The 25613-nt window shown below is 62.6% G+C and overlaps 1 protein-coding gene and 2 long non-coding RNA genes across 21 annotated transcripts in view; 1 reads left to right on the top strand and 2 right to left on the bottom strand.

Annotated features, from left to right (window-relative positions):
* RALGDS (ral guanine nucleotide dissociation stimulator) overlaps positions 1-25613 on the top strand; it is a 43181-nt gene that overhangs the window by 735 nt on the left and 16833 nt on the right. For 3 of the 10 annotated variants that reach the window (XM_082696090.1, XM_082696089.1, XM_082696087.1), the window contains exon 1: positions 20746-21026. The exons of 3 other annotated variants lie outside the window; for them this stretch is intronic. In XM_082696090.1, coding sequence (XP_082552216.1) covers positions 20844-21026 — 183 coding nt within the window. In that variant the 5' untranslated portion in view covers positions 20746-20843. Of the gene's footprint in view, positions 1-13051; positions 13279-20744; positions 21027-25613 lie in introns of those variants that run through there. 4 more of the 10 variants (XM_082696092.1, XM_082696093.1, XM_082696091.1 and 1 more) reach the window with 4 other exon arrangements.
* Positions 1916-9043, bottom strand: LOC309846723. Of its 10 annotated transcripts, none has more exons than XR_014302091.1 (4): positions 7968-9035; positions 5828-7030; positions 5188-5498; positions 1916-4343 (listed from the first exon to the last, which is right to left on the bottom strand). It is a non-coding gene; the product is annotated as an uncharacterized lncRNA (long non-coding RNA). The 10 variants fall into 10 exon arrangements; XR_014302092.1 differs by having other exon boundaries at positions 1916-3480; XR_014302093.1 differs by having other exon boundaries at positions 1916-5498; positions 5828-6052; positions 6773-7030; positions 7968-8331.
* On the bottom strand, positions 13672-20610 carry LOC309846745. Its single transcript, XR_014302120.1, has 2 exons — positions 16136-20610; positions 13672-15457 (listed from the first exon to the last, which is right to left on the bottom strand). It is a non-coding gene; the product is annotated as an uncharacterized lncRNA (long non-coding RNA).

The raw sequence follows: 25613 nt of genomic DNA, 5'->3' as shown, positions 1-25613 counted from the left end.
AGGAGTGGACACTGGAGAGGTGCCAAGGGGCGAAAGAAGAAAGGCATTGGAGGCAGTCATGGGGCAGGGACATCCAGTCTCCTGGGAGCATGCCCAGGACTCATCCATGGGGAGGACAGCCATGTCAGACTGGTGGCCAGGGGGTCCGAGAGGTGCTCAGGGGGCTACCCGGGCTGGGCACTTCCCCCAGGACACCTGGAGAGGACAGGCTCTGGGGTGCTGGGTATACCACTTTGGGCACCTGGACTATGAAGAGACCACCCCCCCCCCCCAGTTGGAGGGGCTACAGCACAAAAGGTCTCAGCTTACTCTTCTGTCCTTTGGGCTGTCGGGACAGAGTGTCCCTAGGGTCCCACAGGCTTGTGGAAGGGTCTGTTGGCTTTGGATCTCCATCCCGGACACACTGTGCTCACAACCCTGGGAAAGTGCTTGGTACTTCCTTGAGGTCCTTCAGAGGAGAGGACGGGGGAGCTTGGGCGGCCTGTGGGGCTGAGGACCTGGGGAGGCAGAACGTGGCAGAGCACTGACCACTGGTCTGGGTACCAAGGTCAAGACCCTCCTTGCTGCAGCCTGAGGGGCCCCATTTGGAAAGGGTTCCAGAGTCAGTGTCCTGCCCAGGGTGAGGAGGCCTTAGGAATGCACCGATCTCGAGGACTGGAGAGAGAAATGAGGGACAGGGGAGGCTTCTGAAGCTCCTCACATCACCCCCAGAGCCCCCAGGTCCTGCTCCTTTACCCTCTAGGGGCAGGGAGAGTCGCTGCCTTGACTACACCCAAACAAAGGTGTGTGTGTTGTTTTCTGGTTTTCCTGTGGGGCTGCCATGCTGGTGCTGACCACCAGGGGTCAGGCTGTGCCCACTGTGCTCAGGGAAGCCACCAGAGCAGGGAGGGGACACCCAGGGTCATGCTGGGCGTCCCCTGCATCTCCCCCAACAGGCTCCTCGGGTTGGAGCCTCCACGTCCACCACGTGAGCTGCTCAGAGGCAGGAGGGGCTCTGACACCCTCTCGTGGACACATTCAGCTAGCGTGCCCCTCACACTCACCCTAGCAGGGGCTGTGCGAGGCCTGGGGGGGGAGGGAGGCTGGAAGGTCCCCAGGAGGGACCCTGTGCTCCAGGAGGTCCCAGCCCAGAGAGGGGGATGGACCAAAGCGCCAGAACAAATCCAGGTGAAAGGGAGGGGCGGGGCCTGCAGGGACGTGAGGCACGGGGGAGGGGGGCCGGCAGGAGCCCCTGGCGGGGGTCTCACAGCCTCCAGGGTGAGCGTGATGCTGGGAGCAGGGTGGGAGGAGCGGTCCTGCCCCGTCTGCGAGCAGTGTGTTGCGGGGGAGGGTCGGGGGCACAGAGGGTTTGGCCAAGAGGAGCTGGGAGAGAGCTGGACATCGCTCTGGAGGGAGGGGCCGGGGCCAGACCCCAGCCTGCAGGGAGGGCCTCCTGGCTGTCTGTGCCGTGGGACCCACGGGCCTCCCAGGCACCTGCTCACCCTCCGAGAGCCAGAATCCCGACTCGGTGAGGAGCCCCTGCCTCCTGGTCCCCCAGAGGCCAGGGCTGCAGTCCCCACTCAGGCCCCACTGGGGCGGGCTCCGTGTCCAGGACCGTTCGCGGGTGTTGGCAGGAAGCATCTGGGCAGTGTGTGGTGCAGAGAGATATTCCAGGGGGATGTCCTGTGGTCAGGCTGGATTCAAGGCAGGGAGCCTGAAGATGGGATGTAATCGGGGCCGGACTCTATCAGGCCCTCTCACGCGCTCTGTCCTCACTGCTCTAGGTGACCTGCTGAGTCGCCATCAGTTTCCTGGGGCCCGGAATGCTGGCTTGGCTGCACTTGGCCAGGGTGGCCGAGGTCGGGGTTCGTCCTGGGGGAGAGGGTGTAATCCGTTTTTGTTGCTGCCATAACAAGGTACGACAAATTGGTACGACTTTGGCTCAAAAGAAATTTATTCTCTGTTGGTTCTGAAGGCAGAAAGTCCCAAATCAGGTGTCAGGAGTTCTATGCTCTCTCTAGAAGCTCTGGGAGAGCTTCTAGATGTAGCTTCTAGAGCTACATCTTCCAACTTCTGGTGGTGCCAACCCCCCACAGCATTTCTGGACTCACAGGTGCGTTGCTCCAAACCCTGCCTCGGTCTTCACATAGCCTCCTCTGCGTGTGTGTGTCCAGTTTTCCCCTTTTGTAAGGACACCTGTCACTGGGTGAGGCCCATCCTAACCCGGTGACTTGCAGGAAGACACCGTTTCCAAGTGAGGCTTATTCACAGGTGTTGGGTTTGCTTTCTGGGGACACAGTTCAACCCACAGTAGGAGCACTGGAGTGATTCTCACCCTGAAGACTAGGCACCCAGGTGCGCTGGGGGCTGGGGAGAGCAGTTGGGGTGTGGGGAACTCGCTGGTACCCCTCCGGGGCAGATGCCCGCCCCCCTCCCCGCGCCAGCGGCGGGCTGTGGTGTGCCATCAGGAACAGCAGGTGGCGCCGTGACTCCCCCCTTTGCCGCTTCCCCAGCCCAGCTCCGCGCACCGCCCGGTAGACAAAGGTCTCACCTTCCAGTTGCGAGGAGACAACACTCAGCTGTAAACACAACAGCAGCATCGTCATTTCAGGGGTGACACACACCGCAGAGGAAGTCAAATAAGGTGGGGCCACACGGCAGTGACTCGGTGGTGCCCCGGAGGGGAGGCCCGGGAACCTAGCAGGGCCAGGCCCCCGCGGGTGGGGAGTCGGTGTTTCCTTCTTCACCGGCAAGCCAAGCTGTCCCTTCGCAGCCGTTTTCAGGGGCTCCTCGCAGGGCAGCTCCGGTTACCCTCTGTGGTTTCCTGGCAGCTCACCGGTTCCTGCCGGCCAGGGCGGCTGTCTCTGATGGCGGCACTTGGAAGCCAGCCATCCAGAGACCTTGCCCAAGGGACGGCAGCAGCTGCCTGAGCCCCCCCATCCCCGCTCACCTGGTGGGGTTCTGCCCCATCCTCCTACAAACTGGAGAGGGCCGCCTTGGGCTGAGGAGAGGGGCCCCGGGCTCCCCACGGGACAGTTGCGGCTTCTAGGGGCATCAAGGAAATGAAGCCAAGTGCCCAGCGTGTTCCTGGCCCCAGAAGTGGGGCAGTTTCCTACCGTAGCCCCTGGGCACTCCCTGGTCCCAAGAGGCTGAGGCCGCTAGCCCTTGACCGTGGGTCACTGACTAATTCCCACAACGGATACTAACCAAGAACCTCTGCAGGGGTCGCCTTGGCGGAGAAGGCGAGACCACGGCGACGAAATACAGGAATGGGGGGTGTAGGACAGAGAGTAGGTCCTAGGAGAACGGCTGGGGACCTGGGGTCGGTCGCCACTTGGCCATCAGCAGCATGCCAGCCACTGGGCTGTGCCCTGCACAGTAACTCCCAGACCCTCCCCCACGTCCGCAGGTGCTGTGGGCAGCGGGCCTGTGGCGCCTTCCCTGAGCCTGGCCTTGGGCTGCGGTGTCGCATTGTATCCGCAACGTGGGTACCACTGCCGTCTGCATATACCGAAGGGGAAACTAAGGCACTGGACGATGAACGGTCGCGGCAGGGCCGGTGGAAACATGTCCTAGTGTGCAGACAGGCCCGGGGAGGGGGTGCTGGGCCGAGGGGCTGGCACCACATTCCTTGTGATTGCAATGAACTTCCCATGTCAGGGCTGGACAGGCCCCGAGGTGATGGTTAACAGTGGGCGTGGAGACATAAACAGAGTTAATGAGCCCCTTTAGCCTCCCACTCCCTCCCCCCCCCCCCCCTAATGAAGGCCTTGGGCTCTGCGCTCTGCGTTTTCTCAGTTCTGAGGTTTTGATCCTCCGAATCTTCGCTTAGGGTCGCTGCTGGGTGCGTCTCCGTGGGGTTGGGGCTGAGCTTCTGGAACCGAGACGTCTCCTCCCAGGGCAGCCGAGCCAGAGTGAGGAGGTGGAGAAGAGAGGGCATCCCCCGAAAAATGACAAGCCCCAGAAGGAGGGAGAGTCCCCATGGCAACCTGCAACCTGGAGCCGTTGCCTGGCAACCGCGGGCCCCCAAACACTTGCAGGCGGGAAGGCTCAGGACTAGGGCTTTCCAGTGGCCTCAGTAGAGACCCTAGCTGTAGGGTCTGATCCACGGTCACCCACAGCCCCTGCCCTAGATCCTTCCTGAGGGAAACCCCAGTCTGCTTCTCCCTCCCCCTGACTCCACCCTGCCAGTCAGCCACCTTCTGTCATGCCGTCCCCCTAGCAACAGAAGCTACTTCCTGGATACCTGAGCCCCGTCGGTGGTCGGTGGTGGCGTCGGTGGTCGGTGGTGGCGTGGTGTCAGAAAATGTAGGGTCAGAGGACACAGTAGATGAGCAGGCTGCCAGCCCGGGGAAGAAGCTGGGCTTGGGGTCCAGGGAGGGTGGAGCGGTTAGAGCCCCACAGTAGGGGACTCCGGTTCTGTCCGGGCCAGCTGAGGCTGACTAGCTCTGTCGACCTTGGCAAGTCGCCAACCTCAGTTTCCCCATCTGTGGCCCCATCTTCCCCCATGCCTGTGTGTTCACCATTCGGTGCATGAACACTGGGCTATATATAAATCATGTCACTACTGGGGCTTTGGGGTGGTCTGGACCAGACTGGCCTCTTGAGCTTGCTTCTCCATTGGCCTGCTTCATACCTGGGTGCCCGGGGGAGGCAGGTGACCTCATGGTTAAGGCCATTGGCTCGGAGGGCGACACCTGTGTCCGTATCCCAGTGCAATGCTTATTACCGAGTATCCTTGAATGGGCGCTGAACCCCCCTGAGCCTTGCTTTTCCTCCCACTGTGAGCAAAGTGGAGAAGAAGGAACCCCAGCCTTGTGGGCTCTGTTAGGGCCCACTCTCGCTTATGGGCACTGACCCCGTCCCTAGCAGTGAGCACGCAGACCAGATTGTCTCCACAGGGAGGGAGCAAGGAACCCCCTGCCTTGCCTTGGAATGGAGGAGAGAGGGGCTTTGGGGTTTAGACTGCCCTAGGGGGTGGATTTTGGAGCTGGGAAGCCTGTGAGGCCCAGGTACTCTCAGGTGTTCGCTCTGGGAAGGGCAGTGATTCGTGGTCTCGTTGGTGATCTCAGGGGTTCGCCAGTGCCCTCAGGAAACCAGGATTCTAGTCTGACCTTGACCATTCCTTCACTCTGTGGTCTGGGGCCATGACCCCGCCCTCTGAGCCTCCCAGGCACCCTCTGTCCAAAGGGGAGAGGACGTGCCCACCTCAGGCCTTGGGTGGCATCCTCTGCCCTGTGCCGGGCCCACACGTTGGATCTGGGGCAGTGGGGTTGGCTTCCATTGCTCCCGCGGCGCGTCTCTGCCCACTCTGGCCAGCCGCCCCTCACTGGTGCGCGGCGGGAGGAGGGGCGGGGCGAGGACGGTGCAGACAATGGCCCCGGGCCGGGCGGCGCCCGGAGCGGAGACCGGTGGTCGCTGCAGGCCGGCGCAGGGCGACAGCAGGAGGCGCGCTCCTGTCCTTGGCTCCAGGCAGGGTGCAGCCCCTGCCCGAGTTCATGCTGGTGGTCCCGCTGAGCCTGCGGGCGGACGAGGTGAGCCTCAGCCAGGCTTGCAGCTGGGGAGGGGGGACGGGGAAGGGCCACATGGTGGCGGATGATAGGATGTGGGAGCGCTATCCCCCGCCCGCCGGACCTGAGAGGGGTGGGGATCCCCTTGGGGCTGGAGAGCACCCGGGTTCTTCCCTCTTTCTGGGCCGGGATCAGGAATGCATTCCCTTGGGGAGGGCGGACCGGATCTTCTCTGCGTGCCGCCTGGGGTTCCCGGTGTGCCCACCTGACCTGTGTGTGCGCTGCTGGGCTGGGGAGGCTGTGGTCGTGGCTTCTGAGTTCTGAGTCCAGAAACCTACCCACCACGTTGGGGATCCTGTGGTGTGCAGGCCTTCCTTTGTCCCCTGCGGTCATCTGCCTGTAACCGCCTGTAACCGCCCTCAAAGCCCGGAGGGCGGGACCAGGATGTTTAAGCCCTGGGAACCGCCGCTACCTGAGCTGCCGCCCACTGCACCCGGCTGGGCCGGGGAGGGCAGAGCCCAGCCTTGAAGCTCTCTGTCCATAGCTCTCAGCATGCAGGAGGTCTAGGGGGAGAGAGAGCGCAGGCTTGGACTCTCAGGATCCCAGACCGGTGGTTCCCTCAACTCCCCCGTGGACTCAGGGATGCCCAGGTGTGTGAAATGCCCCGGAAGCCCCCCGCTACCGTCTGCAGCGCAAACCCCCCGCAGGTGGCAGGAAATGTCTCTTCCCCCTCGAGGAAGGCAGATGCTGGGGTGGCCCACCAGCTGTGAAGACAGGCGGTGTTGACTGCCCCTGGGGAGCAGGGGGCTGGCCTTGAGTCGAATCCACGTGGTTTTCTAGGTGGGGAAACAGCCCCACCCCACCCCCGGAGAAGCTGCGTAGATGGCCAGGCCCTACCTGAAGGCGAACTCCACCCGGATCACCTTCTCCCCTGGGGCCAGAGTTCTAGGGTGTGCTGCCCAGGAAGGTGCCCTGGGGTGCCCTTTGGCCCTCTGGTTGTTCAGGGCTGAAGTAGAAGGGTGAGGTCGTCCACCTGGCCTGAGGCGCTGGGTGGCCAGACAGGTAGGTGACAGCTGCGGGCGGCAGAGCGAGGTGAGCGGCCGGGGAGGCAGGCAGCGCCCAGTGCAGAAAGGCCAAGCTGGCCGCATCCCCCACCGGCCCCCACCCTGCAGCAGAGGACTGTATTTCCGCAGGATTTCAGGGAGTTTTCTACACAGCCACATGGGGCCAGGAGATCCTTGCACAAAGCGCACGTCTCCCCCTTCCCTTCTCGCCGGCCCTGCCAGAAGCAGGCGTGGGGCAGGCCCTGAGGGAGCAGGCTCCCGGGTCTGGGGACCCAGGGTGGCCACCGTGTTCAGGCAGACGTGCGGGGTCTGGGGGTACATCCGAGGCTCCGGGGTACCGTGAGCAGTCCAGCACCTGCACGCAGGAGCCTCTCCATGCCTCCAGGGGACGGCGCGCACTGGAGTGACTCTGTGGCCACGTGTATCCTTCTGTGTGCCAACAGTGGGCGTGACAAGCCTAGTGGCAGTGGAGCGCGCCTGTGTGGGGAGGCACTCGTGTGGGGCGAGTGGAAACGCATGACTGATTACGGGGTGGGGGAGAGACAGCACACGCACGTGGGGCACGCCAGTGCCTGCGTGTGCGTGTGTTTGTGCCTTGCTTTTCCAAAGGACGGGGCCCAGGTTGTGACCACGAGGAGACCCGCGTGTTCCTGCCACCATCCACTGGCCTGTTACCGGGTTTCTCGGCTGGGAAAGGGGTTAATAAGTGTACACAGCTCGTGAGGTTGGGTTGCCTGATGGCAACCTGGAGACCTGTATCGCCCTTGGAGGGTCCCCAGCACAAGGGGCATCTCGTAGACGTCTCCCATGTAGGAGCACGTGGAGGCGGACAGGAGAGGCCCAGGGACCTTGCCAAAGAGGAGAAATCAGGGAAGGGCCAAAGTCGTGGTCTTGACCGAGGGTCAGTGGGGGACAGGAGGGGGACAAAGGCTGTGTCTCTGAAACTGTCACTCAGCCCCAAGGCCCTGACCACCCCCCTCCCCGCCCCCCGCTCCTCCGGGAAACTTCCCTGCCGGAAGAGGGAAGCAGGCCCCAGCCCGGCTGCCTCCTGGCCGCCAGCTGGGGCCCCAGATCCCTTCCAGAGCCCAGGGCAGCTCTGGAGGTCCCCCTCTGAAAGCAGAGACCTCCTTCCCAGGCCCTGGGCCCCCACGTGCAGGCAGCGGGTGGGTGACGGCACCGGGCACACGGTGTCTCTAGCACAGCGGGCAGCCTCCTCACCACAAGGGCCCATTTGTCCCAACTCCTCGGCCCTGAAGCCCCAAGTGACCAGGCCCTGCTGGGCACAGGGGCCTGACTGTGGCCTCAGCTCCCCCCACCACCCTCCCCTCCTCAGCCCGCCCTGCCCATGCTGCATGGACCGGCTGCTTAGTCTGGGCCAGACCCCACGGCCGTGGGCCGTGCCACCTCTACTTACCCCATGAGCGGAGACCCATTTCCCCAAGCACTCCTGTCGTGCCAGGAATTTCCAAAGAAGCGAAAAGCCCAGGCTGAAGCAGAGCTGAGCCGCCTGCCTCCCCACCCTGCTGTCCTCCCACGGCAGGCTGGCTTCTGGGAACCTCCTGGCTCCTGCTTCCCAGAAAGCCTGGCTCGCCTCCAGCCTCTGCTCCCAGCCTCGCTCTCTGGAAAGCACTCGCATGGCAGGTTGGCAGAGAGGCATGCCCTTCCCATGCCCTTCCTCCTTGCCATCCCTCGGGCTCCTCTCCAGCCTTGCTGCCTCCTCCAGGAAGCTTCTCGGAGGATCTCCCCATGAGCAACGCGCGTGAGCCCCGAACTCTGAGTATTTTCCAATCTGGGGACTTTGAAACTGGAGGAGCGGTGTGGACCGTCGAGCCTGCTGGTGCGTCCCGGGGATTTGTTGAGGGCCCGCTGTGTGCCTGGCTCTGTTGGGGGTCCCTGCCTGCTCTCAAAGAGGTCATACCCCTTCCAGTTCTTAAAAAGAGGGAAGAACCGAAAACACACTTAGAACACCAGTGCTCCTTCCACTCCTGTGACGGCAGCACGTGCGGGAGCAGCAAAGTCCCCCGCTTACCCGTGAGCGGCTGCGGGAAGGCGTCTCGGGCCCGGCAGCGTTCCGGCCCTGGCACGTGAGGGGGAGCGGGACCAATGCTGCCCCCAGGGAGCTTACAGCCCACGTTGGGGGGTGCTAGTCTGTGAACTGGTTTTTTATCCCCTTCGGGAGCCTTCCTCCTCACGGCACTTCCTAGCTCCCCCAACCCACGTCCATCAAAGGACGCAGCAGGCTCAAGCCCTCTCACCCTATTCTGTGTTTTCTGCTCCAAAATATCCACCTTCTGACGCGCATTTTGCTTCTTATGCCCCCAGACCAGAAGGTGATTTTGACCCGTTTTGTTCCCTGGGATATCGCTGGCACCCGCCCCCGGCCTGACGCCTAGCAGGGGCTCAGGGTGCCCGTGTGGGCTGAGTGCTGGAGTTGTAGCCCAGGGCTGCTCTGGTCTGCGATGGGGATGCCACACACCATTGCTGGTCCTCAGGCCCGTGGGGTGAACTGAAGTTCAGAGACTTTCACAGCAGTTCGAATTTGCTGGGAGGATTTTCTAGTGCATTTTCTGAAGGATTGGTTGTCCCTGACTCAGTGTCCCAGGCTGCTTCGGGGTCATGTGGGGCCCTATCCTAAGTGCTTCCATCCAGTACTTCAAACTTTTGGGGTGGAGGCCAGACAGGGGTCAGCCAGTGGGAGGCCTTAAAGTCAGACGATGGGCTCACTGTCAAGATGGGCATGGGGGCAGGCCCCAAGGGGCAGGGAACTGTCCTCGCTGGCTCAGTGGTGCCCTTGGCAGGGCCGGAGCCTGCCGGGCAGGGAGCCTGCGGGAACAGCTGGGGCAGGGCCTCGATTCGCGGAGCCTCAGCCTCTTGGCAACCCGTGTGACTCAGTGGGCTGGTAAAAAGGGCCGGCCGGCAGGCGGCCAGCACAGGGGAGCCCTGGGCAGCCAGTGAATCAGCAGCGGGAGCAGCCCACCAACCTCCCGCTGGGTTACCGTTCTGCCTGGAGTAGGGCCAGGCCTCAGCTGCCGAAATAGCCCCTCCTTGCCTTTCTCCCTGCCAGCTCTCCTGGCCGTGTTTCTTGTGACCCCACCATTCCAGGGGGTCCCCGGGTCTCCCCAGCCTGGAGCAGGGGAACGGGCCTTCCTCTGGCCCCTCTTGGCCCTTTTATAAGCAGTGCCCACAGAAGGGCACCGGGGGGCTAGGATCTCGCTCACCTCTTACTGTATAGAGCCGGGGAGCGGCTGAGAGCCCAGCCTCCCAGCCAGGCTGCCGTGTGACTTGGGGTGAGTTTGCTGCGTCTCCAGGCTCCTGTCCCTGAGCTCACCCCCTGAGCTCCGGTCCTGGCCTCTCACGTCGTGACTCTTAAATTATATCCACGCGGGCACATCAGTGAATGGTAGAAATATTAGGGGGAGGGGCGGTCATCGATTCCAGCTTAGACACTGCATTGCAGGTGGGGGGGGTTGGGCGGGATGACAGGGGACATCAGAATCAGAATCCCAAGCTGGGTGTCATACTGGGGGGCAGACATCTCCCCCGCTGCCGACAGGGACCCAGCAGCCCCAAGCCAGCCTCTGCTGCCAGGAGCAGATCCACGTGTGACCTTGAACCCAGTCCAGAGCAGAGGAAATTGAGCTGCCTTCGGGGCCAGACAGGACAAGGCATGCACCTGGCCTTGGAATGGACCCCCTGTGCCTCCTTGGGCTAGTGGTTTGCCCTCTCTGGGCCTTGATCTTGAGGTGATTACTGGGGCTGTATCTGTTTGACAGATGCTTCGTGGAAGAGTGCTTTGCCCCCGTCAGGGACCCCCAGAGACAGGGCCAGGCTGGGCTCGTGGGAGCCGAGGGGGTGACAGGAGCTGTGTGTGTGTGCCTCCAAGGCGTCTAAGTGTGGGCAAGCCTTCGCCTTTGGCTGCAGGCAGCGGTGTTTACAGGGCCCTGGGTCCTGGGCCTCTCTCACAGCTGAAGGGGGGGAGAGCCAGAGTAGGCGCACCCCAGTTCTAAGCCCTTTCCCGGCTGTAGGGGCTTGTCTCTCGCATGCAAGGCTGCGGCGTCACCTGACCCAGCAGAGCCTGAATGGCAGTGGCCGCAGGTCCCCAGAGATGAGGGGGCCGGGAGCTGGGCTGCCCCACGCCCCTGGCGGGACCCTGAGTTGGGTCAGGAGGCTGCCGGAAAGAGGAGCCGAAGCCAGGCAGGCCTCTCCTATCTGCTTCCTGGACAGGATGTTGTGCCGGGTAAACAGCTTAGAGAAGAGTCACTGCTCTGGCTCTGAGTCACAGCTCCTAGCGACAGCCACTAGTGTTTATAAACAACGTGCTTTGTACCCACCAGGGCCTGTCCCCCGGAGCCCGCAGGGGGTTCCCCCAGATGTGGAATGCAGCAGCCCACCCAGGAATCTGTCCCCGCCGGAGGGCTTGGGTCTGGGTGGCGAGGAGCGGTGGCGCGTCTGTACACGCATGCGGGTTCAGGAGTGGGGTTTCGCTACGTCTGGGCTTGTGTGTGGCTGCCCAGGTGCATTTTCCTAGAGCCATCTGGTACGGCGGGCAGGGCCGAGGACCGTGGGCAGGTCCCAAGACCTGGGGTTCCGGGACAAGCGTCTCAGGGATGGTGCGAGTGTTCCCCCATGTCCAGTAGCTGCACAGGAGAAGCTTGTGTGTGCTTGGTCGGGGGGGCAGCCCCAGTAGGTGGCAATGTGGTGGGAATACAGGGGAAGCGCGCCCCCGCCCCCCCCCCCACGCCCCCGTCCCCAGCCCCCAGAGCCCTGGCGCTCCGGGGCTGGTCTTTGGTTCCAGGCAGTGACAGTGACTCGGGGCACCATGTGGTGACACCAGACTGGCAGGGAACAAAGGCGCCTCTGCTCTCCCCCTCTTGGCTGGGGGGAGGGGTGGACGCGCCCCGCCCCGCCCCACCCCTCCCTTGCCCCGCCTCCTCAGGGCTCCTGCTCTCTTGGCCTCTAGCTGACAGCTGGTCTCCCGCAGCGGCTGCCTGGGCCTTCCCGGTCAGCCGGGCCCCAGTGAGCTCTGCCCCGGCAGAGCTCCTGAAGGACTCGCTCGAGACTGGGTCCTGAGGCCAGAATGATCGGTGGTGGGGGCCTGGGGTGGGGGCAGGTCAGGGTACCCAGTGTGGACGGCTGGGGATCTCTGGACAAGGGCACAGAGAGCCTTGTTTGACACTCAGGAGCCATGGAACGAGCGATGGTCCCTCACCAGGGGCCCGGTCCCCAGGAAACGCCCAACAGATACACCTAAGGGGCAGCCCGGTTCCCTGTTGGTTCCTACCCTGGACACATGCTTCCTCTAAGGGCACATTCGCCCAGCTAGAAGCACTTTCCCGTCCACTGACCCCATCCGCAGCACCGGGCTCAGGGGCGCACCTTGCACTGAGGAGGTCAAGCCTCAGAAAAGGCCCTCCCTCCCCTCAATTCATCTGGAGCCCCCAGAGGCACGGGCGAGCTTGCCGGTACCCACAGGGCAGGCAGGCTGCGTCAAGCGATGCCCGAGGTCCCGCAGCTAGGGGACAGCCTCTGCACCCCCGGACCGTCTCCCTCCTTGGAGCCTCCAGCCCGGCTGCACCCTGGCCTCTGCTTGCTGCTGGGAGACAGTGAGCATTTCTGAGATCTCCACTGAGATCCAGCGGCGGGGCCCACACGCTCGCCCTGCACGGGCCTCACATTGCCGTTTGGCGCTCGCTCTGGGAGACGGAGCCAGCAACATCTGTTGAGTGTTCCTTACGTGCCGGCGCCGGAGCAGGCTCTCGACCGTGGGAGTGATCAGGATGCACATTGCCGAATCCCCAGGCACCCTTGGGCCGATTTTACAGATGAGGAAACTGAGTCAGTATGAAATGCTAAGTCAGTGGCCCAGGGGCTCAGGGTGGGCTGATTCAGAGCCCGGTTGCCTCTGCTGTGTCTCCCAGGTCAGAGTTAAGCGTCACCGTGTGCAGGAGGCCACAGTGGCTGGGGGGGGGGACCCCCACCACCCCCTTCACCCCCACCCTCTCCCACGTAGAGGCTGGAGGCAGGGAGGACTTGGGATTCTCTTGCGGGCAGCGGGACAGAAGCTGTTGGAGGGATTTTACTGCGTGGGGAGCCGGTCTTGGGCTGTAGGCACAAGGGTGGCATGAGGGGGGTATGTTCCACCAGGAACCTTCAGCTCAGTTTCTCTGATGCCCACCCAGCCCCCCAATCCTGGGATGCCCATGTCCCCAGGGAGTCCTACCTTGTGCTCACAGAGATTCTTTCTTCTCTATAAGAAATATCCTCTGGAGCCCAGTGAGGAGAATTCCAGGTCAAGAGAGACCGTGAAGCCGGGGTGGGGAAGAGTTTGTGTTTGAAAAACCTGCGCATCTCTCCCGCCCACCCCCACATCCATAACAGTTCAGGAAACTGAGGCTCGGAGAGAAGAGGAACCTGCAGGTCCCGTGGGAAGGCAGGGCTGGGCGGGGACAGGAACCCGGTCGGGCTTGGAGCGGCCCTCTCCGCCGGGTCCCCTGCACCCCACAAAGCCACCGGAAGAGGATGTGAAACTCAGAAAGGCAGAGCGAGTGCTGGCGGGGCTCCGTGTCGGAGCGGCATGGTGGGCTCCAGCACCCCCGCGGTAGGCAGGGGACCTGATGTGCCTCCAGGCCGGCTCCGGAGCCCCTGCACCACCCTCTTTGCTCCCAGCCCCCGTGGCACCCTGGCAGCCAGGAGCAGGACATCCATCCGGCCAGGGTCCTAGCAGGGTAAGGAAGCCACCGTGCCTCTCAGCCTCTGTCTTTGCCCTGAGACCTCTGGGTCTGGGGATTCAGGCTCTGAACACTGGTGGAAGGAGCGTCTGGGCATTCTGTGGGGATGCAGACAGGTGCAAGTCTTGGATTCCCCCTGTGAGATCTCAGGCAAGTCCTTGCTTCCCTGGGGCCTCAGTTTTTCCATCTGTCAAGTGGGTGTATTGGGCTCGATCCGTGGTTTCCAATGGCTGATTTGCAGCCAAATGGGAAAAATGGGCACAAAATCGTGAGCTTTTCTTAAACCAAATGCCTCCTTTTAACTGCTGCTAAACGAATGGTGTTTCTGACAGTGTGTCCTCCTAGATAACTTTTGGTGGTACCTTTTCTGGAATAATGGTGATGATGTTTGGTTTCTGGCTTTTTTACTACCCTGCTTGGCAGGATAGGCAGTTGGCAACCTCGGTTCGTCCTTACAGTTTAAAATGAGATCTTACGCCCGGGAGCCAGGGCAGGGACGCTTGAAGGGAGAGTGCCGGGAAGGCTTCGGGAATGAAGCGGTAGCTTGGCATGGGCGGGGTCCTCCGTGCCCCCCCCCCCCGATGGCACCGCGCCCAGCTCACAGCTGCCTGGTAGCCCCATGGGCCGAGCCCTGTTTTGATCTCGGTGACTTGTACCTGCTGCCTTTCTAGCTCTGGGAGAAGGTTTCCCGGCAGGCAGTGGGAATGGGGATGGGGCCTTGGGGTCCTGGGGAGACAGCGGGGCCCACCCGAGGACCTGGTCTGAGCTGGAGCTGCTGGGCCAGCTCAGGACAGAGCCCCGTGCCCCCGGCCTTGGCAGGCCTGTGGCCTGGTCCCAGCGGGGATTCCTGGCCCTGCCCGTCATGGGCCCGTCATGGGAGCAGGTATGACAGCCACGCCGATGACACCAGGCCTAGGCACTCGGGCGCCCGAGCCATCGGGGCAGGCAGGCACACAGACGGGCAGACTGGCAGAGGGCCTCCGCAGGAGCTCAACCCCTGCCTGGCTCCCGTGCCACCATGGCCCGGGAAGCCGGGCCCACTGCCCCCAGGGCCAGGAAGGGCTGGGTGTTCTTTGCCTGTGTCTCTGTGGTGACGGCCAGGCGCAGGGCCACCGCCCACCGCACCACTCTCCAAAGCCCCACACGTTGGCCGGCACCTGTGCCAGCAGCAGCCACCGAGGTGAGTTTCTGGGGCAACTTGCGCTTCTGCCGGGAGGCCGGGTGGGTCCCAGACAGTTCGGAGGCCCGGGAAGTGGTTCCCGACCGCCACCCCTCCCTCCCTCAGAACTTGTTGAAGGAGCCTGGTGGGAAGCCAGCAGGTGTCCTCAGCCCCCATCCGGGTGTGAGAGGAGTGGGCACCGTGAACCCCGGCCCAGGCCGGCCTATTGACCTGCCCCCAGCCTGGGCGGCCGCTGCCGGGTGGCCGTGGGTTGTCCTAGCAGTTCCTGGTCCTTTGGTGCTTCTCAGATTTCCAAGGGCTCTGTGCGTTGTTTTATTGTCTGCTCTCCTGAGATCCAGGCGATGACAGTATTAGTATCTTCCCATCTTCCTGATGGAGAAACTGAGGCAGGAAGGTGCAGAGCAGGGACTTGAGCACAAATCCAGGCTCCAGATCTTAAGAGAGAACTTTCCAAACCTACAGGCCCCCTCCTCGGTGTATGTGCCGTGCTCCTTGGACGCAGGCTCCGCAAGGGACGGGACCCCCGCCTCCGCCTCTGCTCGCCCACTGTCCTCTCTCCGCCACGCTGTTTCAGGCTCTTGCATTTCCCTCTGTCTGTGTCCCCTTCTGCTTCTTTCTCCTTTCCTCCCGTCACCTCCAGCCGTCACACGGCAGATGGGCGGCTCGCAGAAGTGTCGGGTGTCCATGGTCCCTGGGGCGTTGGGCACTGAGCAGTCCAGGAGTGGCGGCGGCATTGTCAGGGTGGCCCCGTCCCCCCTCTGTGGATGGCGTTTATCATGGTGAACGGGCTGCACTGTGTTCCTCTGAGTAACGCCACACACACCCTGGGAGTTGGGGTCGGGGTGGGCGGGTGAGCACCCACTTCCACGGGAGGCCAGCGAGGCCCCAGAGCAAGCTCAAGGCCGATCCGGGGCCCATGGGATGCCAGTCCCGGGCGTTTCCACGGCTCCAGGCATTGATGTATTTTGTTCTCCTTGCCCCCGGGACAGTAACGCCCTGTGAGATCAGAGATTGGGGGTGATAATTATGTCACATCCCTCCACCCAGGATGGACTCCTGGGGGTTTGGACGCCTCATTTTCTGCCTCCTGACCAACTCCGAGCTCGCCCTCGGGCCTGTGGGAAAGCCCCCTCCCCCCCCAAGGAGGAGGAGGAGGAAGAGAAGGAGGCCCCTGGAAGTTCCCAGGAACCCGGAGACAGAGACGGAGGGGGTGGGGCTCAGCCCACGCTCTGGGCCCAGGTGTCCCAGCCCCTGCCGCGGTGTGTGCTCACCCGCCCACAGCAGGCCAGCCCAGGAGCCAGGCAGGCCAGGAATGGTGACGCTGACATAAGGAAGTGACCCAGGAGCCCGGACAGGCTACACCCTCTTCGTGTGCTCCTCGGGATCTAAATATAGCCCACAAAGGACAGACAGGGGCCCTCCACCTGCCCAGAGGAAGGTGAAAGGTCTTCCCCCGAGGCCTGACCCAAGTCTGGGTGGCCACCAGCGCCCTCTGTGGCCTTGGCCCAGCCCAGGTGGGAGGAGGTGATAAGCAGGACCTGTGGCCCTGTTGCGGCTCCAACTCCTCCCCAGCACTGCGGCCGGGCCCAAACCCCATGCCCCGGGACCCCGTGCCACGACAGAGCTGGTCTAGAGTGGAAGGACAGCAGCACGTAGGGGTCACCTGTCACGTACTGGGATGGGTGGCAGGTGGGAAGCACGGGCCCGGCAGGAGACCGGGGCTGGCTCGAGGCTCCAGGGATCGAAGCAGTTCTGTGGGAGCCTGGTGGGGCGCTGTGAGGGGCCCCAGATGGAAGCCAGAGCCACTCCAAGCAGTCGGTCTTTTGCCCTGAAGGTTGTGGGGGCACTTTTGAAGGGTCAAGACCCCTCTGACTGCCATGCGTCTGGGGGACCAATGGTGGGTTGGAAGCAGGAAGGAGACGGGGCCCCAGAGGTTTAGCCTCCGTACCCCCCTCCCTTCAACTGCTGCTCGGGGAGCCTCCCAGCCAGGCAGTGATGGAAGGCCCGATGGGCCCCGAGCCTTGCCCAAAGGAGACCGCTGCCGGTCAGCTCCCGCCCAGCCTCCCGTGGCTCGGGGACACAGACCCCAGGTGACCGGATGGTCTGAAGTTACAGGAGAAGCAAGAAATGTGGATTTTTATATGAAATCACCTGACCTTTACTGTTGGCTCAAAAATTTAAAAATACTTTGCGAGCCAAACAACACACACGCGTGGGCTGGATGTGGCCTGCTTCCAGCCCCTGACTTGTCAGTTCTCAGCCCGTCTTGGAAGCTTCCTCTGCAGGGAGCATCCTGGCCCCGGAGCGGTCTGTACAGCATAGCGCTGTTCTCGGGCCACCTTGTGACCCCCGAGGAAGGGCAGGTGTACTCCCCAGGGAAAGGCTGGGAACCTGGGACCGCTGGGGTGGGGCGAGCTGTGAGCAGGATGAGGGACGAACGGAGGGCCCCAAGTCCAATAACCCCACACCTTCTACAGTACTTTGTGGCGCTTCTCCCAGCAGACCGTCCAAGGGCAGGGGCAGTCACCTTGGTTTTCACTCACCAATATCACCAGGCTGCCTCCAGCCCCAGGTGAGCCGTAGGGCTGTTTCCCAGCACCCACAGCCATGGCCTCCAAAGGGAAGCCCGCAGCCTTATTTGTTACGACTATGCTCAGGGGGCCCCTAGGCGTGGGGCGAGCCAGGCACATGGATAGTGGGGAAGCTGGCCGGGTGTGCACTGCCGTGACCTGGGGTCCGGGGATTGTTGCACTCCCTCAGTGGCTGCTGGGAGCCTCAGGAACCTCAACGGTGAGGCTCAAACTCTGTCCTTTTTCCTTTTTTAATTTCTATCATGGCAACTTCCAACTAGACAGAAGAGTGGGGAAGTACATCAATACATCCCAGCCGTACCGCTCCCCGGTGTTCCAGGACACTCTGGGGTCCGCTCACCACCCACCGCCCCAATGTCCCGCGTCCCCTACGGCAGATGCTGTTTGCACAGATCCCAGGCACACAAATTCCAGTATGTCCCTCTAGTCGGCACTGCATTGCTACGATCATGCCCAGACGGCGATACTGAATATCACCCAACATCCAGCAATGTTCAAATAATCTCGATCGTCCCTTGGGTTTAGTGGTATTTTTTTTAATAGTTGCCCTGTTCAAATTACCATCCAAGTTGATCCAGTGTTGCATCTCGTGACGTCTCTTACCTTTCTTTCAGTCTACGGCTTCCCCTTTGTTTATTTTTTCTCCTGGAACGAATTTGTTGAAGAAACTGGGTGGTTTGTCCCATAGAGATTCCTACCGTCTGGAATTTATGGACTGTCTCCTCCTGGTGTGTTTAAAAGGCAGCAGCGCAGCCTCCTCCCACCTCCCCCATAATTCCCCCAAATGGAAGTTACATGCAGAAAGCTGGTAGGGTTCGCGGTTGGCTTTTGGCAAAAACACTTCATGGATGACTTTGTTCTTCAGGTAGCACCTACCGCCCTGGGCTCCTCTTTTGGGCTGCCCCTGCCCGTGGTAAGGGGTCTGCCCCACAGCTTTGGGGCAGGATCATGAAGGGAAGTGCGTGACGGCTCAGGAGAGGGTCTCGCAAGCCGCTGGCGCCCCGTGAGCCCCGTGAACCGCAGCCCCAGTCACTGACCGCGTGGGGTGGAGTCATGGGGACCCCGAGCACCTGTGTGAGGGGCTTTACCGGTTACCTCCTTAGTCATGCTCCCTTTACGCAGGAGAAAGCAGCCTCGGAGGTGCGGTGATTTGCCTGGGGAAGGGGGGTCCCACAGTGAGAAAAGGGTGGTAGCTCGGCTTCAAACCCCGGCATCTCGGTGTGCAAGCCTGCCCTCGGCCACACCAGCACTCTGGGAACTGAGACGTGTGCAGTGTGCATGCAGCTGGAGCCGTGAGCAGGCTTGCCAGGAGCCCAGAGGAGAGCCCCCAAAGGGCAGAAGGACTGGTTGAGTAAAGGCTACGCCGTCCTGCCCCCCTCCCCATGGATAATGTGCAGGTAACCTGGGATGGGGGGGCAGCCCAGCCAGTTGTGTTGGGGCGGGGCGGGGGCTGGAATTCCCCCTCCTCACCACGCCAGCCCACCTGGACCCTTCAGGCCCCGGACCTGGACCTTCAGGGTTGGAGAGGCGGGGACAGCCGGTGCATTCCTCCAGTCCTCGGGAGTCACTTGGCCTGCACCTACCCTTTTCCAGGCAGTAAAATGGGCTTGAGCTTGCATCCAAGGGCCCTCCCTGGGAGAAGGAGATAAAGAGAACCGAGCAGAGGGAGATAAGTGAGCATGGGCAGGTGCTGAATTCCCTCCAAATTCCCAGAGGCGGAAAACTTGGCCCCAGGAGAAGGAGTGGGAAAAGGAGCTTCTAGCCAGAGGGCGGTGGCCCTTGGCCAGGTCACCTTTTTGTTGCTCCATGAGGAGCTCCTTCCTCCAACTGTGCCTCCCAACTGGCCCTCCCTGGGGGCAGAGCCCAGAAGCTTCCAAAACAGCCTCCCCAACTAAATCTACTCATCTTGCTAAAAAAACAAAACAAAAACCAAATAGCATTTATTACATGTGCATGATTATTACAGTATTGTAGAAAAATTAGAAAACTCTGGAAGTGAAAAGAAAAAAATGTGCAGTGCTGTTCAGAAATAACTACTGTCACTCTTGCAGAGGAGGTCCCTCTGGTCGAATGCATGTGTGCAACGTCTGGTCTGAAAGCATGCTCGGCAGCCTGGTTTCCCTACTCCCCGGTTACATACACCACGCTCGTGGCTCTCCGGGTGCACAGGAGCACCGAGGGTCCTGTGAGTTGGCCCAGGGCAGAGCTGTAATCCTCCCTTCCGTGAATATGCTTGTACAGGGACCCATGTCAGTGCCTCTGATTGCGTTGGCCTTAGGGGGAATTCCTGAGTGGATCATTGAGTCCAAGGGCAAGAGGATTTTTAACGCCCTTAATAGAAAGTGCCAGGTTGTCTTCTACCTGTCTTTGTCAAGGCCTTGCTTCCTGGCTGGAGGGTGCTCAAGCTCCCCGTGTGGAGAGCTGAGTCTTGGCACACAGCGGGCGCACACAACCGCTCCTGCTCTCTCGTTTTACAAATAGAGAAACTGAGGCCCAATAGTAGGAGACCGGTTCTGGGGACATTGGTAGCATTGCCAGGGTTGCTCGCAGCAATGGCTGGGGCTCTTTGAGGGCTGAGGCCAGAGGCCAGGCAAGGCCCCAGCAGTGGGTTAGGTGTGCAAGACGGTCCTACTGATTTATGCCTGTAAATACCCTCGTGAGGGGCGCCTGGGTGGCTCAGTGGTTGAGGCCTCTGCCTTCGGCTCAGGTCATGATCCCACGGTCCTGGGATCGAGCCCCACATCGGGCTCTCTGCTCAGCAGGGAGCCTGCTTCCTCCTCTCTCTGCCTGCCTCTCTGACTACTTGTGATCTCAGTCTGTCAAATAACTAAATAAAAATCTTTAAAAATAAATAAATAAATACCCTCTTGACCCGGCTGTTAAGTCCAGCCTCCCTCTAGACCTCACAGGCTTCTAGAAGGTGTAGCTGGGGCTCCCTAGCCCTGCAGCCTGACTCCCACCCTCACACTGCCCTGAGATCTTGACCACTCAAGTCTCCAGTGGCCCCAGCCGACCAGCCAAGTGACCGGTGCTCCAGCAGGCAGTCGTCCCTCTGGACCCCTTACCTTCTTGAATGTCTAGAAGGCTCCAGCCCGGTGACATCTGTCGTCTTCTACCCCCGCCCCACCTCCTTGACAGCTCTTCCACCTCCCTTCTGCTCCTACCTGCTCCTGGGCACGACCATGGGGCTAAAAGGCAGTACTGCAGACAAGGGTAGGGCTTCTCCCCAAACACACACAGCAGTGAGGGCTTTCACGAGCACGCGTGCGCCCAGCTCACAGCCGGGCGCAGGCACCAGCCGGCCAGGGCCCTGCATCAGTTCCCGGGTGTGACCAGGCTCAGAGAGGTAAAGCAATTTATCCAAGGCCTGGCTAAACTTATCCGAGCTAAACTTCACTGGGATCCGTGGGAGCCAGTTCTGACACCAGGGCGGCGCGACACAGGCACCGCACCCACGCAGGGTGTCTAACCGCGGCCCCCCCGCAGCACGCACAGCACGTGCGCTCCGGGGCTGCCCTCCAGCCGGCTGGCAGGGGCGCGCGCGCGCGCGCACACGCAGTCACGGGCCCCGGCATCTGCGGCCCCGCCCCCACCACCGCGTCGCCGGCCCCGCCCCGAGGCCCCGCCCCCGGCCTGACCTCCGCGGGGGGCCGGGCCGCGGGCCCAGAGCGCAGGGCGACGCCGAGCCGCGCGGGCCGCCGCCGCCCCCGCCGCGCGCCGGGCGGGCCCCCGCGCCCGCGCCGCCCTGGGTCCCGCGGCCCGGCGGGCCGCCCGCGCGCCCGCGACCGTCCATGGTGCAGCGCATGTGGGCCGAGGCGGCCGGGCCTGCGGGCGCCGCCGAGCCGCTGTTTCCGGGCTCTCGGCGGAGTCGCAGCGTGTGGGACGCCGTGCGCCTGGAGGTGGGCGGCCCCGACAGCTGCCCGGTGGTGCTGCACAGCTTCACGCAGCTCGACCCCGACCTGCCGCGCCTGGAGGTGGGTGAGCCCGACGAGATCGCGCTCCTCGCGCCGAGCCCCGGGGCAGCGAGGCGGGCGTGCGGGCTGCCGCGCGATCGGTCCGGACGTTCGGGGACCAGAGCGCTCTCTGGCCCCGCCGAGCCGAGGCGCGCCGGCCCCGCGCCCCTACCGCCCGGGTAGACTTGGTCCCGCGGGCTGTCACTGGTGACGTCCCCGAACTTCTGACAGCGGGGCCTGGGCCGCCGTTCTCCGTCGCCTGCCCCGGGGCCTGCGCCGGCCGTCGGGCTTCGCGGTGCAGGTGGTGAATAGTGATCAGGGCGGCGCACTCGTCGGCAGCTGGGACCACAGCGGCCTTCCAGGCGGTACCCCTTGCGGGCAGACGGAGATCCGATGTTCAGGGCTGCCGCGAGAAGGGAGGTGGAGGGCACCAGGCAGGCTTCCAGCCTGTGCTGCGAGGTGTCCAGGCAGGGAGGTGGCGGGAAGGGCCTCTCAGGCTGAGGGCGTGACTCATTTCTGCTTGATTAGAAAGTATGCGGACACCCTCGTAAGGATTGGGGAGGATTCAAAGAAGGGGTCACGATGAGGGGTGGGGGTCACTAGGTGAGGGCTGGGTCTCTGGTTTCTGGTGTGCTGTGGGCAGTGGGGCCCAGTGGGTCATGGGGTCACAGTGGGTTGGGGGGCTGCCCTGCCCCTCGAATCTGTGCACCTGACTGCCGCAGAGGGGGCAGAATCCAGGGATGGGTCCCCTGGCCACATTCCGCCTGGGCATGGGGCCTGGACAGAAGCCATCTCTGGGTCCAGGGGCTCAGCACATATCTAAACCAAATCAGAGCCTTAATGGTGAAGTTTGAAACCCCTGCTGGTTAGGTACCCCTAACCACCGCCTTGGTGCCCCCCACCCTTCCATCATGTTAGGCCGCAGTACCAGGATGGCCGGCCTGGATCTTGCGCCTTGCCTTGACCGGGAGTAGATAGATGCCTGTTTGCCCAGGGATAAAGCATGTCTCCATGCCCTTGGGGGGAAACCTTGGTGGGGGAACTGTGGGCCTGGGAGATTCCTCCTGAGCTGGGCGGGTGGCAGGGCCAAGCGAGTTCTCCAGCCCTCGTCCAGCCACAGCTCCAGTCTTTGGCGGCTGGAGCGACCCCCAGGGACGGTGGGGGTGGGAGGCCTGACACCAGCCCAGTACTCATCTGACTTTCATTACGTCTGGCAGCGGCCTGGGCTTTGTGCGCTGGGAGGGTCTGGCCTGCATGCTCGAAGGGGCCAGGCAGGTTCCTGGCCTGGGTGGGGCGGGCCCTTGCTGCTTCTCTTCCTCTCTCAGTCTGTCTGCATCCCAGAGGAACCGAGCCGTACCCCTGCCCAGGGGTCTGCCTTCCCTCCGATCTCCACCCCCCCTTCCCCTCCCCCTCTCCAGCTCTCCCTGCTGCTCTCCCTCACCCGGCCTCAGCATCGAGATCCAGGCCATGGCGGCTGTTTAGAAATCAAAGGGGAAGCTTCTGGCTGGGGCAGGAAAACCAGGGTCCTGGCAGGAGAGGAGGCCACTGCCGGAAACCAAACACAATGACCATTTACCATGGGCCGAGGGGAGGGGGGTGGGCTGGGAAGTCCCTGTCCGTCCTGCCAACACACGCCCGCCCCCCATCCTGGAGCTGATTTCCTGGTCTCTGTAGCAGGCCAGAGCCAGAGTGACCCTGCTCGGGGTCCCTGTCCTCTCTGGAAACCACCAGGCGATTTCTGCCTGCCCTATCCCCGGCCCCATTTCCTTACCGTGCCTTCCCTCTCTCAGCTGCCGGATGTCCTTGCGCATCTGGGCAGCCTCCCATCGTCATGATCGTGAGCCGGGTCACAGCTGGCCCAGCTCGGCCAGAGGGGCTCTGTGCTCTCCGGCAGTCCCCTGGCCCATGCACTTGTCTCTGGGCAGGCCACTGCCTTGGCCAGGCAGGAGGAGATCTCCCTGTGCAGCAACTACAGGCTGCGGGCCCTGCTCCCACGCCCCAGCTGCCTTCGACGCGGCCCTGCAGAGTAGTTGTCCACCGCACTTTATAGTAGACGGCGGGCCAGCGCAGCGGGGTCGCTGCTCTTAACATACGCACAGCGAGGAAGGACGTGCTGCCAGGTCTTGAATGGGGGCCGTTATTTATTGGGCTCCTGCTGTATGCAGGAGCCCACTGCAAGGATCCGAGAGGGCTAGGGCAGAGCTCATGGTCAAGGCAATTAAAAGTGCATGGGGCCCCGGGGGTGGGGGCACGGTGGGAGCTGCACGGGGGACGGAACCAAACACCGCAGACAGGAGCCGGTACTCTATGAGAGGCTCCGTGCTAAGTATTTTGCATGAGTTTTTGTCTCCTTGCTGTCAGGATTGCCCATTTAACAGACGAATCACCTGAGGCACTAGAGCTAGATAGCACAGACTTACCGAGCTCGTGAAAATGGCAGAGACGGGAGTCTGGCCCCCGTCGTGTGACCCTGCAACCGCAAGGCCTGAGCACCGTCTGGGCGGCAGGGAACACGGAGGGCTTCTCTGTTCCTCAGGAGAAGTAACTAGGAGAGGCCGCCGCCCACCACCACCCCCAGCCTCCTGCCTCCTTCCTGGCTGGCTGGGCTCTTGATCACACTCTGTGCTGCTCTGCTCTGAAGTTTAAGCCCCAGGGCTCATTTGCCTTTGACCCTGGAGGCCTTAGAGGTGCAGCCTTGTTGGGGGTCCTTGTCTGCAGACTGGAATCTGTGAGGAGGGCTTCTTAGCTCACTCCAGACTGCAGGGCCTTGGAGGGGACTGACTGCTACCAGCTGGGCCCCCACGGACCCTGGGGTTCCCCTCTTGCTCAACTCCTCAGGGGTCCCAGGAGAAGAGGAAGGGGGGCCAGGCTGGCTGGCACTGGGCCCTCCTTCCTCCTGTAGGTGGGAGGCATTGAAGCATGCCCGGCTGGATCCCGGAAGCAGCGGGGACAGTGGGACTCAGCCTTGGGTGACTGCTCACAAGCTGGGCTCGGTTCGATCCTCTACTCGGAAGCCGGACTTGTGTTTCCAGGCCCTGTCTTTGGGGCTGGTAGAAGGAGTTGGAGTAATTACGCACCGGCCCTGGGCAGCCTCTGAGCAAGCCGGGTGGTGGTGGAGTGGGGGCGATTTCAGGACACAGTGCCCAGGAGTCGAGGACGGGCTCTTAGGGGCTGCTGGCCAGCTGCCCAGATGGCTCCCAGGACACGGCCCTGCACTGTGGCCACCCTGCCCCGGGCTCGGGCTCCCGGCCTCCTGGGCTCAGAAACGCAGTGTTCCCAGACTTGCAGCTCTGGCGACGGGGCTCTCCCGGCTCCCATTCGGAGGGTGGGGAGCCGAAACCTGCAGCCTAGTGCAGGAGGGGCAGCACTTTGAGCGGACCCAGTCCCGCAGCCCTCCGGGCCGGCCTGCAGCTGGGCGTGGAAAGAGGCTGGCTCGAAGACGGCTTGGTGAGCAGGAGCAGGTGGGGGGCTCCAGGGTGTAGGTGTTGCCTCTGCACTCTGGGGAACGGGGAAGGGTCGGACACACCTGGAGCCCTAGTGTCCTCAGAAGCAAGGGCCAGGTTCGCACACACTGGTCAGAAGTTGGAGAGGAGAGGGAGCTGCAGGGGAAGGCCAGCTGGGCTTGCAGCCCTGGACCTGCTCCCACTCCTGGAGCCTCACTTGTCCTCATCTGTAAAATGGGCCCGAGACCAGTTCCTCCCCTAGGATTCAGGTGAGGACCAAGGGAGCCTGGCAGCCTGACAAGTGGTCCCACAGTGCCTGCCTGGCACAGTGTCCAAGCCAGACAGGTGGCAGTTGCCATGATTGTGTTTTCTGACAAGGTGCCAGGGCAGTGTCCATGCTCTGGGGTTTGAGGGCAGAGTTGGCGTGGCGCGTCTCAGACCCGGTTCCCATAGTTGAACCTCAAGGCCCGCAGCTGGAACCCCAGCAACAGCCACTCCGGGGAAGGGTGCCGGGTACAAGACAGCTGGGCCCCTCCATTGCCAACCAGCAGGGTCACCTGAGGAAGGTCCTGCCACCTCTGGCCTCTGCTCTGAGCCCGAGTGCGGCAGCCACAGCGGAGCACGGCAGCAGCCAGGCCTAGATGGGGCGAGGTTCATGGGCCACGGTTAAAATCCGGGCCCTGGCTGCCACTTCCTGGCTCCTGACCTGAGTGAGTTCCCCACCCGACTCCTCCCTCACCCATCAAGTAGATGTGACAAGTGTGTAAAAAGCCTGGCCCCCAGGAAGCATCCACAGACCTCGGACTCTGGTTGGTGGTGGACGCTTGGTTGTGGCTCTTGGGGCTGGACGTTCAGCTGGCCCTGCCCCACACCCCCTTTGGACCCAGGCCACCGTCCTCCTCAGCTGTCACCAGCTGCACTCCCTCAAAGGCCTGACATGGGGTGGCCTGCTAGCCTGACAGCCAGGAGCTGGCCTTGGATGGACAAGAGGACAGGCAGTGGGCACGGCCAGCGTGGAAGTCCCTCCCCCTCCCCCCCGTACTTGAGGCATCCTCCCTTTCTTTTCTGTACATGCTGATGAGTAACTGGGTTCAGGCTGGTGACAGGGGGGTCCTTGGGGACAGCCTCTTGGGGGCTCATGAGGCTGGTCACCAAACTCCAGTGT

The sequence above is a fragment of the Mustela nivalis genome (assembly GCF_964662115.1).
Source record: "Mustela nivalis genome assembly, chromosome: 13".
Lineage (NCBI taxonomy): Eukaryota > Metazoa > Chordata > Mammalia > Carnivora > Mustelidae > Mustela > Mustela nivalis.
Note: the sequence above shows the minus strand (reverse complement) of the source record. Positions and strands in the feature narration are given on the sequence as shown.